This window comes from Prunus mume, linkage group LG4 (genome assembly GCF_029339155.1).
Source record: "Prunus mume cultivar Tortuosa linkage group LG4, ASM2933915v1, whole genome shotgun sequence".
NCBI lineage: Eukaryota > Viridiplantae > Streptophyta > Magnoliopsida > Rosales > Rosaceae > Prunus > Prunus mume.
In genome coordinates this window covers 24,095,824-24,111,475 of record NC_142701.1, presented here as the reverse complement: position 1 = coordinate 24,111,475, position 15,652 = coordinate 24,095,824, and the positions used below count along the sequence as shown (strand labels likewise).

General features: G+C 36.9%; 2 protein-coding genes across 4 annotated transcripts; one reads left to right on the top strand and one right to left on the bottom strand.

The window, feature by feature from the left end:
- Positions 1 to 81: 81 nt before the first annotated feature.
- Positions 82 to 5,003, bottom strand: LOC103329100 (uncharacterized). 2 transcript variants are annotated; one of them, XM_008231527.3, is made up of 9 exons: positions 4,781 to 5,003; positions 4,004 to 4,471; positions 3,734 to 3,905; positions 2,965 to 3,262; positions 2,346 to 2,418; positions 1,870 to 1,960; positions 1,436 to 1,515; positions 884 to 1,318; positions 82 to 451 (listed from the first exon to the last, which is right to left on the bottom strand). In XM_008231527.3, exons 1-8 carry the CDS (start codon positions 4,850 to 4,852, stop codon positions 920 to 922), a joined length of 1,653 nt encoding a protein of 550 aa, XP_008229749.2. In that variant the 5' UTR covers positions 4,853 to 5,003; the 3' UTR covers positions 82 to 451; positions 884 to 919. The 2 variants fall into 2 exon arrangements, with proteins under 2 accessions (XP_008229749.2, XP_016649095.2); XM_016793609.2 differs by having other exon boundaries at positions 2,965 to 3,253.
- Positions 5,004 to 6,820: 1,817 nt separating this feature from the next.
- Positions 6,821 to 15,247, top strand: HIT1 (Membrane trafficking VPS53 family protein). Of its 2 annotated transcripts, none has more exons than XM_008231528.3 (24): positions 6,821 to 7,030; positions 7,140 to 7,234; positions 7,332 to 7,388; positions 7,537 to 7,687; positions 7,822 to 7,892; positions 8,295 to 8,419; positions 8,657 to 8,817; positions 8,925 to 9,066; positions 9,621 to 9,684; positions 10,638 to 10,820; positions 10,918 to 10,953; positions 11,081 to 11,185; positions 11,297 to 11,356; positions 11,463 to 11,540; positions 12,046 to 12,153; positions 12,244 to 12,309; positions 12,922 to 12,999; positions 13,080 to 13,213; positions 13,300 to 13,393; positions 13,485 to 13,562; positions 13,928 to 13,990; positions 14,096 to 14,164; positions 14,248 to 14,343; positions 14,698 to 15,247. In XM_008231528.3, the coding sequence occupies exons 1-24, from the start codon at positions 6,982 to 6,984 to the stop codon at positions 14,998 to 15,000; spliced, it is 2,466 nt and encodes an 821-aa protein (XP_008229750.1). In that variant the 5' UTR covers positions 6,821 to 6,981; the 3' UTR covers positions 15,001 to 15,247. The 2 variants fall into 2 exon arrangements, with proteins under 2 accessions (XP_008229750.1, XP_088905838.1); XM_089049712.1 differs by having other exon boundaries at positions 7,533 to 7,687.
- Positions 15,248 to 15,652: the final 405 nt, after the last annotated feature.

Below are 15,652 nucleotides of genomic sequence, written 5' to 3'. Positions count from 1 at the left end.
ATCATCAGGAACCATATAAACCCTGCATGCACAAGATACATGCTCATCAAGCAGAAAGCTTTCTTACATGACACAGAGGCAAGATGAGAAGATAAACTTTGTAAATTACAAGAAATACACAACAAATAATTAGACTTTTTTTTTTCCATTTTTGATTCTGAAATTTTCTTTTTTCAATCGGTTACAAAAAGTTATGAAATTTCTCATGATAATGTCAAGTTCTGATGGGGGCATTTCACTCTCCTCATTGACGAGCAAAACATCATCACGCTTGACACCTTTTTGCTTACGCTAAAGTTTATAAATGAGTTGAGCTCAGGCTTGTGAATACAACATACCATCCAGTCGGCCTTACTTGGAATCCAGAGTATCCCTACAACATGCCTCTCTTGTTCGGGCACTCACCGCGTCTGATTCCTGATTGAACTCTTGCCCGTACAACCCATTTAATCTGCAAGAAATAAAAACAAAAGAAAACAATTATTTAAAGTCAAATACTTACAAGTTCCAACTTTTATTGTTTGGTTTACCAAAATCACATATCAAGTATTTCATATTTGGTGACTATAATATTCTTTGGTGTACATAATAAGTACGTGCACGCACCAAAGTTAAGATGATTGTAATGAGAAAAAAATTATTTGTTGAAGAAACATGTGCATTCATGACAGACTTAAACAATCTGAATTGGTAGTTTTTATCTAAACTCATTTGACTGAGGCTGTTGAATCCGAAGAGAACCTCGCAGAGATCATGCAAAGTCTACGTTCCCTGAAGCTCAGATGGATTTAAACCTTTAAGTTACCCTTCTATATAATATGATTAAATCTTAACATGCATTGGACAAAAGGAAAGATCTTCAATGTACTGAGCTTGAGTGTACCTATCAAAGAAACCGAAATTGCTGAGTCTTTTTGAACTATGTGCCATGTCTAATTTCTAGCTGCCTGGGACCATCCATGTTCGGATCTTCCTCCAGTTGTTGCTCCTGTTGGTGTTGATAATGATCTTGTTCTTGTTCTTGCTGCTGCAACTGCTGTTGTCGTTGCTGATACTGATTCTGCGAATCTTCCATCAAACGTTGCCGTCGTTGTTGCTGGTAATGGCGTTGATATTGCTCTTGCTGCTGCCACTGCTGGTGCTGCTGCAGCTGTAGTTCATGCAGATGCAGTGCACTGCTAGCATGTTGATGGGAAGATTGCAGTTGTCTGCTGGATTTCCATCTAAGATACTCCACCAGAAGAGAATTTGTGCTGATTGCAATCCCAAAGCCAGTGAATGAAGAAAGGAGGACTGAGAGAATCGGATTTACATTAAGCTGCATGTTTAATGAACATGAGAAGCTGCATCAGAGACCAAAGTACTCCTCCCTAAAAACAAGAAAACCAGAAAGGAACAGGTGCAGGGATTCGTGAAAGAAACCAGTTCTGCTTACTAGAGTATAAAATATGTGAGCAAACAGGATCACGATGGCAAACTGGAAGGAGGCATAAGCCCATATGTAGCTCCTGCTCACTGCCACCATCATGCAAAATCAGGTATTTCAAGTATAATTCATGGAAGAAGAAAAAAGAATTTTGTCCTAATTTGAAGAAAAAATGGAAGCGAGAGAGGGCGAGAGAGAGAGAGTAGAAAACATAATGGCTGCAACTCAATTCTTAAATATTCCCTAAATGGAATTAAATATGTCAAAGCTTCTAACATCCAACGAGAAGAGCAAGAAGAGATTAAAAAGAAAAAAATAACTTCACAGATGTGTTGGGGAAAATAATTTCCCTGTATAGCATTGTCAATTATTAAATGAGGATTTATTAAAAAATAAATAAATAATAATAAATAACTAGGTAGTGAAAGGAATAATAAACTCACCCATTGTTGAAGCAATCATGGATGAAAGGAGACCTAAAACACAGGAGAAGGGTAAAGAAATGGCAAGAGCACGAGGACCCAAGTCAGATACCTGTTCAGATTTAAAATAATAAAAAAGACAACACCACTGATAAATTGATTACAATGTCAAACAATAACAAAATGTTCATACAAATGTTTAAATAACAAGTGTATATGTAGAGACTGCAAATGGTAAACTCTTGAGGTTATGAAAATGTTCAAAAACCATTGGTGTGCTGCAGTCTAAACAGACACCGCTTTAGGCCTACAATCTTATCTGAATATCTGTGATTTCTTGTCACTTATGAAATTTTCAAGATCATATCAAGGATAATGTGAAATATGGGACAACATGAATTTTAGAATCTAGTCGAAGTTTATCTTTGCCAACAAGGCTGAGCTTACTACCCAAAATATAATGCCATAAAGTGAAAAGCTTTAGTTTATAAACATACCAGAAGTTGCTCCAGAAAGCAGAAATATGCAAGCATGCTGACCAGGACAAGAACTGGTATGTCCTGCCAGACCCTGTCAAGCATGCAACAAGGCAAAATCCAAAATCAGACTTAAACAATAATATCTCAATAAAGGGGCATGATACCAAAATTTTTTAGAAAGTTCTCTGAATTATTGACGGAAACAAATACGTTTTCATAATTTTCTATGTGCTTAACAGATGCAGCAGTAGGAAACATGTATACATGCATCTCCCCCACCTCAACAAAAGTCCATTTTATTGGAAATGCAATTCATATTAAAGACTATGAACAACATAAAAAATAAAAGAAAGGGGGCTTAGATTATATGGATTTTCTGCAAGGATGGCAACCAGATAAGCGCCTATAGACAATAAATGGGGCTGAGGGTAGTTTAGTTTGCCATCAAGTAACCAGAATTACTAACATATAGGAAACATTCTTCAGGAGGAAAGGCTACATGCGTTCTTCAAAATCTTGAAATCACAGGGATTTCTTCTAAAAATTGAAAACATGGAGCCCCAAGGCTCTTTACAATGATTCATAACTACAATGTCATGCTGGAACGAATACCAACATTGTAATAATTGGGACTTGCCTGTAACGAGGGACTTCCCTCTGCTGCATTACTGTTGGTGGTCGTCTAATAATTGTTTGAGGATTGTGTATTTTGAGTAGTGTTACAGGTAAGTTTTGAACATCCTGCTTGCAGACTTCACAGGTCTTGTTCCCTTTAATGCTAAACCACTTTACTGCACAATCTTTGTGAGCAAGTGCCAGCTCTCCTTTGCAGCTGCACTCCATTTTAAGAGTATCACCACCTTCCGAAAGCTCAACCAAACAAATCCTGCAAACGGCTTCTTCTTCAGGAATGTCTTCACCAGAATCTTCAGTAGCTGAAATTAGCGAGTTATCATTCACAAGTTACACATATATTTGTTAGATAATACAAAACAGAAGGAGCATTAAAGTGGGAAGGATAAAATAACAGATCCATAAGCATTTAGTAAGAGTTAATGGCTCAGTACTTGAACTGAACAAGTTTAAAATTTCAGATTTCAATCTTTATTATTTTAAAGCTAATGAACGTCATTCCCAGTTGCAAGTGAACTAACATAAATCAACACACGAATACAAATATATGAATCCTATTATGAATGAAGATGAGGGTTTTCTCCTGAAACCAAATCTATATGCAACCAAGGTAGAAAACCTAAGAACGATACCTATGGATGTGAAGAATTGCTCTATGTCCAGGTTAATACATTTAATTCACAAGTTTTGTCTTGTAGTAGATGAGTAAATATGCTATAATATAAATTAATCATTATTTTGAAATTCTATTAATGACAAGATGTATCATTTACTGGTTTCCAATGCTGGGGCAGCATTCGGTGAGGCACCCTCAACTATTGAAGGACGTGGAGTTGCTGAAATTACACGCATCATGCCTCCGGAATCCATCCTCCTTAAACTTCTGGTTTTAACATTTACTGGAACCGATAATGATCGGGACATATGCTGCTTAACTTCAATTGTCTGAAACAATTTTATTCGAAATTTGATATTAAGCTATTCAAACTGAGAATTTCGAAACTGGAACTGGAATACGGAAAAGATAAAATAGAATCACTTACAGAGATATCAGAATGACTCTCCAGATGTCTGCCCTGCAGAGTCTCAGAACCCACATTTGCACTTGGTGTAACTGGTAAAGAATGTGTCGCTTTCAAAGATGGAGAGAAGAAAACCTTATTAAGCGAGAAAGACCTTGAAGTAGAAGGCTTTGCCAAATGACCATCTGATGAAGGTGTATCTGGTATAATGAGAATGGTCTTCTCACCATCCAGGGGCAAATTTTTTGCCCTAAAGCTTTTTTGAGGAAACAAATTTTTCATGGATGATTTGATCTTAGCTGAATTTGGTCTAGGGGGCAGTCCAGCTCTAGAAGAACTAGGACTTGGTACGGAAGGAATATCAATCCTCGTAAAAGCAGACAAACTACTTTCCAGTGTCCTTGCTGGTATTTGCAATGAGGAGAGGTTTGGCCGTCTAGACTGTTGAACCAAGGAAGTTTCTTCATTCTTTCCCTGTGGATCATGAACCTGCAAAACCATCAAATGCATTCATTGATACTGAATTCAGAAAAAAGAGACCCAACAAGCTATAGAGTCCAAGCACTTCTGCACAAGTAAATACATGGGCAACAAAGAAAACCATAAACTTTGTATCAAAATGTGAGCTTTTAACATGAACCATCTAAAAGTTTTCCTTTTCCAATTCAGATCAACAAGACAACAGCAATATAACTACAGGTTGTTGGCAACCCAGAAAATATAAGAAATGAAGAGAAAAATCAAATCTTTTCTAGTCAAATTACTAAACTCTGGGACCTGAACATTGCATAAAATCACCTGGGGCTGATCAGAGGCATCCGACGTGGATTCCACTCCATGTTGAAGCTCAGAAGCTGAACTCTCCATCATAACGCAGAAAAAAAGTTGCAAAATTGCACCCAGAAAAACCCTAAATTTGAAGAATTAGTGAGGTCCTCCGACAGTCTGCTTTGAGCTGACACTCGAGGAATTGAGTATAAATTGAAAAACACACAACCCAGTAACAGTTGCAATGATGGATACAACAAGGGGTGGTCGGACATGAATCTTATATTAAATCAAGTTTTGTTCTTTTTGGAATTAAAATTTTAAATTATTTTTGTTTATATAATCACCCGCCAAGCCAACTTGATTTGTGTGCTTGTGGATTCTCTTTTTCGCCTTTTTCCTCCCTTTCCTTCTTCTTCACTTTACTTCATTTATTTAATCAACCTAATTAGCTGCTTTAATTAATTAATTAATTTAAAGCCAATTGATGGTTTGGTGGTCAGATTACCTCTAAACTTTATGTAGTTCCATTTTTTTCATGTAGTTGTCTGACGTTTGCAATCCAAGGATGAATTCTTATTTTCCTCAATTGTGTGAAGTTGACACCACGTGTCATGCACATGTGATAACATTTGACGTTGTTCTACAAGCACCTATGGTAGATGACCTAACCTCCCCACTCGGAGGTGTCATCTAAGAGCAACTCCATTGACATGACAGAGCCGCGGTCTGGGGGTGTTTTGAGCCAAAAAAGTGATTCCAGGCTTCCAGCAACAGAGGCTTACCCTGGCAACAGTGGACCCCAGCAGACTGGGCTGGCCCTCGGGGGAGACTAGCCCAACTTGGAGCCTGAGTTTTGGATGATGTCAACTCATTGACGTCAGAGCGCTATAATGCCGCCCATAGCCAGCAGCCACATGGCGTCGTCTGGGCTCTCAGATCGGATTTTTTCCTCCATTCCAATGGCAGCGAATTTATGTGCAATAAAATAATGAAATTTTTTATAATAAAAAAAATAGCCAAAAATTAATAAATTTTTTTTCTATAAATACTAACCAATACTCTTTACTTTTAATACCAAATCCTCATACATTTTCGTCTCTTTCAACTATTATTCACTTTCTATTTAATATTTTTTTCACTTTCAAGTTTTATTTTTTCGAAATCTTATCCGAATTTTTTTTCCGATTATGAGATATGAATTTTATAATAAAGATTGACATGTAGGAACCCAAAAATCTAATCCGAAAATATTATCCAAATTAATTGTTTAGGTAAAAAAATAAAAAAAATGAATAGTAATTGCCATTTGCTATGACAATGGATGGAAACAAAATGGCTTTTTGCAAGGGCAATCACTATTCACGTGAATAGTAGCTACCCTAGTTCCCCTTGCCATGACTAAGGGCAAATGAGTGGAGTTGCTCTAAGCAGGAAGTTGTTCTTATGATTTTTTCATCTAATAGTGAATAATTAGTATTAAATATTTGAATTAATTAGTCTAGAGTATTATCCATTATGTTTAGGCCATTACCAATGTATAGCTATTGTTTTCTCATTTACGTGTTATTCTAATTCCTTATTTTCCGATGTAAATTATTCTAATTCTTTATTTTTCTTTCGTTTACTAACACGCAAATGAAGAAATTATATTCTAAAATCCATAATTCAATATATGAAACACTATGAATTAGATTGATTTTAGGCTATATTCATTTATAACTTTTCTGATTTATGATTCCCTTTCCTCTATTCCATATAAGTAAACATACTACACAACCTATAAACATCACTTAAAATTACTTCAATGCCTCTACATGTGCAAAAATAAATGGCTACGTCGGTTGGCGGAGAAAAACTTCCTTACCAATCAACTGGCAAAAACTTTCTTATCAATTGAAGGACGAAGTCTATTTTTATCATAAGTTCTATAATTTGGTCTTGATATAATAATTTTGGCCCATAGAGTAGAGGCCCAGCCCATAAGTTAGATGCAAACCCGCGCATTTGGCCCCGCTCCAAAACATCGGGTCAGAGTCGTTTATCCTGAAACCCGTTTCGCATAATCTCAGACGATCTGAGATCGACCCATTTCCAGCGCCATTGTTGAATCGAAAGGGGAGCTCAAACTGGGAGAGCATCCGAACTATCCAGATTCTCAGATCTCTCTCTTTGAACTGTTTCTCTGATCGACAACTCAAACGCAACGAGCTGGAGCTCAATTGCAAGCCATGGACAAGTCAAGCGCTTTGGAATACATCAACCAAATGTTCCCTACAGGTCTCTCTATCTCTCTGCGTGTCTCTGTTTGTGTTTTTAGGGTTTGTATTAGTAGAATGTGTAGGTTTTGTGCTTCTTACACTTTGGAATGCTTGAATTGCACGAGCAGAGGCGTCTCTATCTGGTGTGGAGCCGCTTATGCAAAAGATACACAGTGAGATTCGGCGTGTGGATGCTGGAATTTTAGCTGCGGTTCGCCAACAGGTCGTCATTTTTGCCAATTTTTTCCTATTGAGCTGAGCTCACAACTGCAATTTCACGTTTTCTAGTTTTTGATTGATTGGTTGGTGTGGTTTTCCAGAGCAATTCGGGGACCAAAGCCAAAGAAGATCTCGCTGCTGCTACGCGTGCTGTGGAGGTCGGTTCATAAATTATGTCCATCGGCATTGTTGTTAAATTGCATAATCAAGGCTTGCTATTGCTGTATATGGCCTGCATTAGCTTTAGTTTTAGAATTTTTGGTTTTGTTTTATTTTATTTATTTATTTTGTAATCCTCTAAGGCAGGAACTCATGTATAAGATCCGAGAAATTAAAACGAAAGCTGAGCAGAGCGAGACAATGGTTCAAGAAATATGTCGGGACATTAAGAAGTTAGACTTTGCGAAGAAGCATATAACAACTACGATTACTGCTCTTCATCGTCTGACCATGCTCGGTTAGTTCTTGCTTCCTTTTCGACAGTGATGATTGATCAAAATTACTAGTTTAATTGTTTTCCCTGATTAGAAGCTAATGATGCTTGCCTTATATTACATTCTCATGGTAGTACCTATTTTTGTGACATGGCAGTCTCTGCTGTTGAGCAGCTTCAAGTGATGGCTTCAAAACGACAATATAAAGAGGCTTCTGCACAGTTGGAGGTAACCTATCTTCTAGTATACAGTGTCATTTTATTCTAGGTTGAAGGGGTGCTTACTATGTAGCTCCATTTATTTTAACCATGCTTCAGATTATCTGTAGCTCAATTATGCCTTCTCCTTTGCAGCATATGATTATTGTTACACTCTCTTTAGCATATGATTACTGTTCCAGTCTCTTTAAGCAATTGGAAGATCCTTGTAAAGAAATTATACGCATCGTTTTCATGCACACTGTTGCTATTTTGCTTTTGTTATATTTTTGTAAAACAATCCTTTTCTTCCTCGTGCAAAGTTTTGCGTTATATACAGATGATTGAAAATATTTGGCAGTTTTAGAAGATTAATTTTATATAATTATTGAGAAAGTGCTTCATGTTAATTCTGGATTATGATGCATGTCAGGCTGTGAACCAGTTATGTAGCCATTTTGAAGCTTATAGGGATATTCCTAAAATCACGGAGCTGAGGGAGAAATTTAAGAATATCAAACAAATACTAAAGTCACACGTGTTTTCCGATTTCTCGAGGTAAGTTGTTATAATATTATGCAGATACACATTGGGTGGATTTTTTATTGTTTCCTTTTCTTGTTTTTTGTTCGAGAAGTCCATCTTCTATTTGCTTTTATTCACTTTGAACTTATTACTTGAAATTTGATTTTCCTCTGCACCTGGTTCATTTACTGGATATTTTCCCTGTTGCAACTGTAATGTTTTTGCTGTCTTTGACTCCTAAGTTTCTTCTCTTTTGTGGTTTATTCTCAGCTTAGGAACTGGAAAAGAGTCAGAGGAAACTAATTTACTCCAGCAACTATCTGATGCTTGCTTGGTTGTTGATGCTTTAGAGCCGTCTGTGAGGGAAGAATTAGTAAATAACTTTTGCAGCAGGGAGCTTACTTCTTATGAGCAGATCTTTGAAGGAGCTGGTGTGTCTTCATGTTAGATTTTATTCTTAGTAGAGATGCTTTCTGTATGAAGACTTCACTTTAATTGCCCTTGATTTTGAATTTCCTCTTGTTTTCTATACTACTAGAACTAGCTAAATTGGATAAAACTGAACGAAGATATGCATGGATCAAGCGTCGTATGAGAACAAATGAAGAAATCTGGAAAATCTTTCCTACTCCATGGCATGTTCCTTATCGGCTCTGTATTCAGTTCTGTAAAAAAACAAGGTATAATCTACTTGTCTTCCACATTAAATTATGTTCACACCTTCAATTCTCTGTGTAAAAGGCCAGGAGTTTCTTACATTCTTCTCACATAAAATGTAAAGATCAACTTCTTAAAATACAGAAAAAGAAAAAAAAATAAATTGGGAAACTGACTGTTCTTATTGACATCTTCTACAATATTCATAGTTTCAACATAGTAGTCCAAGAAAAGGCCTGATAATTGTAGCATTTTGTGTACTGGTGCTAACACGTGTACGTAAGCAGAATGGGTAGGCGAGTTATGCCATCACACATAGTGGATAAAATACATGTTTCTTGACCTTCCATTTTCCCATTTACTTTTGGAGTTTTTAGTTTCCTTATTGTTTTCAAGTCAGAGGGAGAAGAAAAATGTTGGAAGTAAGATTCCATAAAAGACACTTACGTATGAGGTTGATTTTTTTTTTTCCGATTTATTTGACCCTCTGGATATTGTGGGGTTTTAGTTCATATCTGATTTCGTCAGAAAAAGTTCAAAGAAATTTAAAACTGTGTTGTATTGTACTTTCTTTCAGGAAGCAGCTAGAAGATATACATAATAATCAGAAAGAAAAGCCTGATGTTGGGACATTATTGTTGGTAAGCCATATTTCTAATTTATTTTGTTGCATTGCTTTTACATGTAGTTGAAGAGTGAAATTTGGTGCGTCTTTGTATTGTCTTCAGATTAGTTTGATTGGACAATTTCTTGTCTATTGTTGTAGAAGCTCTTCACAAACAACATAAGTTCAGATAAACCCATTTTCAACCTTTCTGAGGCATTTGAATTTAATATCATTACGTCACCGTGACTTCTTGCAATATTTTAATCTACTTCCTTTTTGGCCTTGCTATAAGTGCAACCATCTCCCTCTTGTTGCATGTGATTTTCCTGTATAAATTTCAACTCTATTGTCCATATGATGTGATTTCATTTGTTTGTTTTACCTCCTGAGATTAACTGGAAATGGGTCATTAAACAAGTGAGAAACCCTTTGATGGAAACCATGGGAAAGACATTGAACCAATCAGTGGTGTGCAAAAGCTTAGATTAGTTTCTTCCTTAATAATATTAAGTACATCTGTTGAGACCTTCGAACAACTCGTAAGTGATGTAGTGCAATGTATTATGGGTCATATAATGCTTGCCTCCTTGTGATCTTCCAGTTTCTGTTCTGTATGGGTGCTCTGTTTAAGGATTAATTAAGTTTATGCAAGAAAAAAGAAAAAAAAAGAAAGAAAGCAAAAGAAAGAGCAAACTGAACCAAACTCAATTATGGTTGTGAAGGGAATTGTCTCTGCAAGTTTTATGTGATCTGCCTAATTGGACTTAATATGGGAAGTTATAGTCATTAAGGATTTCCTCATCTTCGACCAAAAAATGGATTTCCTTACCTCAAGTGGCACCTCTATGTTATGTTTCTTGTAAGCTATTGGTTGTGATAAATATAACACCAAAATTTTCATTATGGTTGATATTCTATATCCATTCTCCTGGCCTTGGCCACTTTCTCACTTGTTGGTGTTATTAATGCTTTGATTGTTGTCTATAGGCACTACAACGAACTCTTGAATTTGAGGATGAATTGGCAGAGAAATTTGGTGGTGGTACTCGAGGCAGGGAGATTGGAAATGAGATTGAAGAAATTGGCAGAGGGGAAAACACTAGTCAAAGTGCTTCAGATATTAGAAAAAAGTATGAAAAAAAGCTTGGTGCACATCAGGATAGCACAGAGGTATGCATGCTACATATTACTTAAAATGGTTGCAATTTTTGCGCTGTGAAGATTCTTATACCATCAAGTTACTAAGGTCCTAATTTTCTTTTGCCAGGAAAAGGATAAAGATTTATCAGTGCCTGGAGCTGGGGTAAAAAAAATTCTTCTACCTATATTCTTTCATAATAAGTAACCCCATACTATTTAATTCTGTAGTTTCGTATCCTAAGTCTAACTTCTAACAGATAGAGAATTCATTGTACTGTTTAATTTGGCAGTTCAACTTCCGTGGAATCATTTCATCTTGCTTTGAGCCTCACTTGAATGTATACACAGAACTAGAAGAGAAAACACTAATGGAGAATTTGGAGAAACTTGTTCAGGTAGAATAGGTCTATTACTTCTTATTACATATGTTCAATAGTATGCTTGTGCTTTTTTCTTTTTCTTTTTCCTTTTTTTGAATGAGGGTTTCCTTATCATCTTTCCAATAGGAAGAAACATGGGATATTGAGGAGGGAAGTCAGAATAATGTTTTATCAAGTAGCATGCAGGTAAGCATTTAGATACTCATTGTTTTCTGTCTCTCCAGAAATTCTGGAATGCACACTTTAATGATGTTCAATAGCATTGACTCGGTTGCCCTTTTTGGTCTTTCAGTTGTTTCTCATAATCAAGAGGAGCTTAAAGCGATGCAGCGCTTTAACAAAGAACCAGACATTATTTAATTTATTCAAGGTGCATTCTTAAAATTCATTCTTTAAGATCCCAATTTGGTGACCAAATACAGAACACGTATGATGCTGCAACTGAAAAATCTTTCAGTACCACTGCTTGACAGGGTATAAAGATATTGCTTTGTAATCATAATACCTGTTGATGAGATGGAACGAGAAAATCTTTGTTTTTCAATAGTCATATGAATAATAACCCCTTCAAATATTATGAGAAAAATGCATGTTTCTTCCTTGCGTTTATTGTGGATGAGATAGCTATGTCCAGTCTCATGGTCATACCATTTGAGACCTATTTGTTTTACTGACCCTTCAAATATTGGAAGAAAAATGCATGTTTTTTCCTTGTGGCTATCGTGGATGAGACAGTTATCTCTAGTCTCATGGTCATACCATTTGAGACCTATTTGCTTGACTGACCCTGGACTTTTGACGTGACTAAGTACAGTAACAGTAAGATTATATCTTTGTTTAACCAGAATATGATATATGCCTCTTTCCAAGTTTAGGTGTTTCAAAGGATACTCAAAGCATATGCTACAAAGCTTTTTGCAAGACTACCTAAAGGTGGTACAGGAATTGTTGCAGCAGCAACTGGTATGGACGGACAGATAAAGGTATCAAGGGACCAATTATAACTATCAGGATTGTTTCAAAAAATTCTTGTTTTTCTGAACAGATCTATTTTTTTTAATGCAATTTAGCAGACATCTGACAGAGATGAAAGGGTGATTTGTTATATTGTCAACTCAGCAGAATACTGCCATCAGACGGTAAGCAGTTCTTCTGGAGACATGGAACTTCTCTGTGATATTGAGAGTTAACTTGATTCACGTATGCATGTGAAGCTATCATGCCTGGTCTCAACTTACTGCAAATACTGTTCTGATTGGAACTTCTGGATGAACAAGGACTAGATTTTTCCGTTTGTATGATGTGTTTCCTTATTTTTTGCATTAGAGAAGTAAAAGCTAACAAAGGCACGGGCTGAGGATTTACATTATATAGTCTATAATTATAAGGTGTCTGAGACACATACCGTCATAAGAACTTAAGTGAAAAATGATTGCACTGCTTATTGTGTGCATCACCTGACTGCATTCATATGTTGCCATAATGCGTTATGTGGACCTTTCCCTGTTAGTCTGATCAGCCTGTTCTTTAAACATTAGGTGTAGTAAATTTTGTCAGTATTTTGTTTGGTTTTTAGTTCTCTATCCGAGTTTGTTGGCATGGTACTTCTTTCTGAAACTATTGAGAGGTGTCATTATTTTAGGATTAGTAGTAGCATTGAATCCAGTGTTCACATGATATGCATAAACAATTATAGTACAAGAATGAATGCTATTCTACATTCTTGGTAATTTGTGTTTAATTCTTGGCAGTCTGGTGAACTGGCTGAAAGTGTATCCAAGATAATTGACTCTCAGTTTGCAGATGGGGTGGATATGTCAGAAGTGCAGGTATAGGATATTTTATAAAAAGATCACCTATGGCATATCTATTTCTGTTCATTATCTACAAGAGTATTGCAATTGTGCAGGATGAATTTTCAGCAGTTATAACAAAAGCATTGGTAACCCTGGTGCATGGCCTGGAAACTAAGTTTGATGCTGAAATGGCTGCAATGACACGAGTTCCATGGGGTACGCTTGAAAGCGTTGGTGACCAATCAGAGTAAGCTAGCATTAATCTAAAATTTTGATCCTTCACATTAAAGTTTTATACACTCTCTACAAGTGACCACGTCCACCTTTTTGCAGGTATGTTAATGGCATTAATATGATCCTTGCTAGTAGTATTCCTATACTTGGAAGCCTTCTTTCACCGATCTACTTCCAATTTTTCTTGGACAAGGTATTACAAGGGACTGACGTGTATTGGAGAATCTCTCTTTTGGAGTTGTAATTTAGCTCTGTATTCTGATTTCTTAACTTCATCTCTGCAGCTTGCATCATCCCTTGGTCCACGTTTCTATGCTAACATTTTCAAATGCAAGCAAATATCAGAAACTGGAGCTCAACAAGTAGGGACTGTATTCCTTAAAGTTTTCTTTGTTTCCTTTCAAACCTAATTTTGTTTTTATCAAGAAACGAAAACAAGTATATATAGTGTTTGCTTTTAAGGGACGCAGAGTTTACACCTTCAGGCTTCTCAAATATTTTGTGGGACATATACCAAGGATTTCCCTTGAATATTGAATTCTAATTAGTTTAAATTTTACCTCATGGTAGAAGTCAATCAGTCAGACTTTCACCTTGAAATTTTTTTCTTAGTTCAGGTTATCTTTCTTATGTAATTATCAAGTGTATTTCTTGCATCTCCGAGCATTTTTCTAGTTTATATCAGAAGTAATTTTTGTGATTGGTTCATGTGATGCTCTTATTGCAGATGCTATTGGATACTCAAGCTGTAAAGACAATTCTTTTAGAGATACCATCCCTTGGTCACCAGGTCAGTGCAGCGTTGATTATATGATTACTCATCGTAATTGATTAGTTATTGTTCATGGTACACAAATCAAACCTGTTAACCAGATCAGTATAATTCTTCAAACAGACTTCACGCGCTGCTAGCTATTCAAAATTTGTAAGCCGTGAGATGAGCAAAGCTGAAGCACTTCTGAAGGTAGATGATCTGTCTGTTGGTACTCTTTCTGACAGCTTTTGGTTTTCTTTTCTGAAGCAGGCTTATGTTATCTTTGTATATAGGTCATACTGTCCCCAATTGATTCTGTTGCGGATACTTACCGGGCGTTGCTACCAGAGGGAACGCCCATGGAGTTTCAGCGAATTCTGGAGCTCAAGGTCATGATCAACTCCTCCTTGCCTCTTTGCATTCATTTGTTTTTCACATGTGACATTCTTGCCCCTTCCATTAATCAAACCGAAGTCAAAACCTTAAGAAACTCCAGGAGACTGACTTTCAAGACTAATTGGTGACCCGACCTGAGCAGACATTGCATTAGAGCAGTGCAGTTTCTGTTCTGTGCATAGTGTACATTTACTAAGCCCCTCCATAGAACGGGTGCTTTGTACTCTATACAAGTGGTGTTCACACCATTTAGCACAAATTTTGTCTTCTCCAACAGAATTACGAGTTGGATTATCAGGCTTAATTCAATGTCTTTAACTGAACTAATTTGAGCATGGGTTTTGCAGGGTCTTAAAAAGGCAGATCAGCAAAGCATACTAGAGGACTTCAACAAGCATGGGCCCGGAATTACACAACCTTCTATCCCACCACCGGCTGCCCCACCCATCCCTCTCCCAACTGCCCCTACAGTTGCTCTAATATCAAATCCTGCTTCAGCCGGACTTATTGCTTCTAGAGATGACGTGCTAACCAGAGCAGCTGCACTGGGGCGAGGTGCAGCCACAACAGGGTTCAAGAGGTTCCTTGCATTAACCGAAGCTGCAAAAGATCGGAAAGACGGGCCTTTCAGGAAGCTCTTCAACGCCTGACAGCATTGAAGTCCTTGGGATTTGTAAATCATGTACTGGTTCTTACTTTGTTTCTTTTTTTCATTTTTGTTTTGCCAATCTCATGTTGTTGTTTGTCCCTTGCTTTTCTGACGGGTTTTCATAGGATGAAACGTTGTATTAGTCTCCTAATAGTTCAATTAAATATTCCTACTATTTTTTGCTCTTTTGGGCGTACAGTATTGTATTGTTCCTAAAGCCCAATACCAAATTTCAATTGATTTGAGAATGCGAGTTCGAACTAACGCTGACAGACTCCGATTTAACTATATTCTCAATATAAACTATAACGGAAATCTTTAAGAATTCTATTTCCCAGAGAAACCTGAACCATGAGAGAGCCATTTCAACCAAGGTCTCCTTTCCCCTTTCCCCTTCTATGAGGAAAGGGGGCTCACCAGTGAGGAATGGCGGTGGCAGGTTCCGTCAGCAGGACAGGGAAGGGGCTGCTGCTTTGGTCTAGAATTTGGAATTTATTCTTTTAACCTTCGAGGGCAATTATTGAAACTAAACATGGGAAAAAAGAAGTAAGAATATAATTCCCATTTAGTATTATGTAAATTATTAGGAGTGAATCCAAATCGGCCGTAGGTTGTGTCAATTATAGTAGAAGCTGAGGGGCTTAGAAAGAGGA

What these genes read in the sequence shown, in the direction of transcription:
- HIT1 (XM_008231528.3), top strand. Translation starts at nt 6,982, where the DNA reads ATGGACAAGTCAAGCGCTTTGGAATACATCAACCAAATGTTCCCTACA. An exon ending in TAGCTGCGGTTCGCCAACAG is followed by an intron (nt 7,235 to 7,331) that starts GTCGTCATTTTT and finishes GTGGTTTTCCAG; the next exon opens with AGCAATTCGGGGACCAAAGC. An exon ending in ATGTTGGGACATTATTGTTG is followed by an intron (nt 9,685 to 10,637) that starts GTAAGCCATATT and finishes TGTTGTCTATAG; the next exon opens with GCACTACAACGAACTCTTGA.
- LOC103329100 (XM_008231527.3), bottom strand. Translation starts at nt 4,852, where the DNA reads ATGATGGAGAGTTCAGCTTCTGAGCTTCAACATGGAGTGGAATCCACG. An exon ending in TGCCCCAGCATTGGAAACCA is followed by an intron (nt 3,263 to 3,733) that starts GTAAATGATACA and finishes CGCTAATTTCAG; the next exon opens with CTACTGAAGATTCTGGTGAA. An exon ending in GCTTTCTGGAGCAACTTCTG is followed by an intron (nt 1,961 to 2,345) that starts GTATGTTTATAA and finishes AAATCTGAACAG; the next exon opens with GTATCTGACTTGGGTCCTCG.